Source organism: Poecilia formosa, unplaced genomic scaffold, assembly GCF_000485575.1.
Source record: "Poecilia formosa unplaced genomic scaffold, Poecilia_formosa-5.1.2 Scaffold855, whole genome shotgun sequence".
NCBI classification, from domain to species: Eukaryota; Metazoa; Chordata; class Actinopteri; order Cyprinodontiformes; family Poeciliidae; genus Poecilia; species Poecilia formosa.
In genome coordinates, this window is record NW_006800794.1 from 72,092 (window position 1) to 74,021 (window position 1,930).

The 1,930-nt window shown below is 40.2% G+C and overlaps 1 protein-coding gene across 3 annotated transcripts in view; it reads left to right on the top strand.

Moving 5' to 3' along the window:
* LOC107834927 (uncharacterized) overlaps nucleotides 1-1,304 on the top strand; it is a 5,340-nt gene extending 4,036 nt beyond the window's left edge. Inside the window, exon 3 of one of the 3 annotated variants that reach the window (XM_016666937.1) lies at nucleotides 152-1,304. In XM_016666937.1, the coding sequence (XP_016522423.1) occupies nucleotides 152-229 (78 nt within the window). In that variant the 3' untranslated portion in view covers nucleotides 230-1,304. Of the gene's footprint in view, nucleotides 1-149 lie in introns of all 3 variants that reach the window. The other 2 variants (XM_016666935.1, XM_016666936.1) reach the window with 2 other exon arrangements.
* Nucleotides 1,305-1,930: the final 626 nt, after the last annotated feature.

A 1,930-nucleotide genomic window follows, 5' to 3' on the forward strand; every position in this document is an offset into this window, starting at 1 on the left:
CTGATATTGATATCTGATAGTAACACCGGTATTATGCCAGATTTACCAATATTTCATTTTATAATTTTTTTTATCCGATTACTCGATTAATCGTAAGAATAAACGACACATTACTCGATTACTAAAATATTCGTTTACAACAGCCCTAGTGGTGGCTCTGATGCCTATGCCGCACAAGGAATTTCGCGATCATGTGGTACACGCAATAGAAAAATACAGAAAAGATTAACAAAAACTCACTGACCAAGACAAAACCATTCAAAGGAAATTGGCTCAGCTACAGCTTGGAGAACTTCAAGGAAAAAACAAGACTAAGACTCAAGCTGCGGGACCAGCATCCCGCCTAAAATGTAGCCAACCTTCCTTCCTAACTCAGTGAGTTCAGCGCCACAGATGTATACTCCAACTTCGCAAATGACTCAGCCTTCTCAACCAGTGATGAATATTTACTCACAACTATGGAATTCTCATCCATTTGTGCCTCAAGGAAGACAGCAAAGAAGCCCTTCGTGGCCTAATAGGGGACAAGGCGGTCAGCCCAGAGAATCCGGAGCATGCTGGACATATGGTTGTTTTGGACAACGTGCTGACCAGTGCCGAAATGGTGATAACTCATTCCAAAGACGGCTGCGTGGCAGAGCCAGACCAGGTCCACCGACAGCCCCATACAATCACCAAGCAGTTCCATATAATCAACAGGGAACTCCATACAATCCTCAACTAGTCCCACATGATCCACAAGTTCAACAAAATTCACCAACTCAATACAATCCACCAAATTTTGGATACTAGGGATGCCCAGAGGACCCTAGGGGAGAGAGTCAGTACCCAATTCTAACTACAGGTGCTGATGATGAACCAATATTGAAAATTCAAATTGAAAACAGAGAAACTCCAATGTTGGTCGATACAGGAGCAGCTTACACTTGTGTAAGACCAAACTATACAACACATCTCCCCATGTCTGATAAATTTGTATCAACAGTAGGGTTCTCGGGAACAAGACAATTAATCCAAATGACAGCTCCTGTTCGACTTACAACAGATGACAATGAGATAAAAATACCAATTTTGGTATCTGATCAAACCCCAATAAACCTGTTGGGAAGAGACGCTCTATGTAAATTAAAAATAAAAATCTGGTGTTCTCCTCAAGGTGTGTATGTTGAAAAAGAAGGTGTGGATCTTCAAATGTTCATGCAACAACATGAAGCCAAAGTTTATTGGCTTGGAGACATTAATAACTCTATTGAAGAGGTAATTTCCAAATGGGGACAGTACATTCAAATTCAAATTCCAGAAGCTAAGAAACCATTTCTAGACTATCATTGCACAATGTACTATGACATTTCAAAAAGTACAGAGTTTGAAGAACAATGGGACAAAGAAACACAAGGTGAAGCGGTGAACCTTGTGTCCCAATATATCATTGTTGGGAAACAAGGAGCAGCGCTAAATGTAGAAATTAATGATTTCATTTCACAATGGTACAACGTTGCAGAATCTGTACCACACATAACTTTGTTTGTAAATAAAAACTTTCATGCCAAAGATCTTGGACCAATGATGAAAGTCGCAACACAGATTAAATGGGAACAGACGGAAAGCCCATTAATTTTCCAATTTTATTTCATTGTCATTTGTTGTAATTCGAACAGGAGCTGTCAATTGGATTAATTGTCTTGTTCCCGAGAACCCTACTGTTGATACAAATTTATCAGACATGGGGAGATGCGTTGCATAGTTTGGGCTTACACAAGTGTAAGCTGCTCCTGTATCGACCAACATTGGAGTTTCTCTGTTTTCAATTTGAATTTTCAATATTGGTTCATCGTCAGCACCTGTAGTTAGAATTGGGTACTGACTCTCTCCCCTAGGGTCCTCTGGGCATCCCTAGTATCCAAAATTTGGTGGATTGTATTGAGCTGGT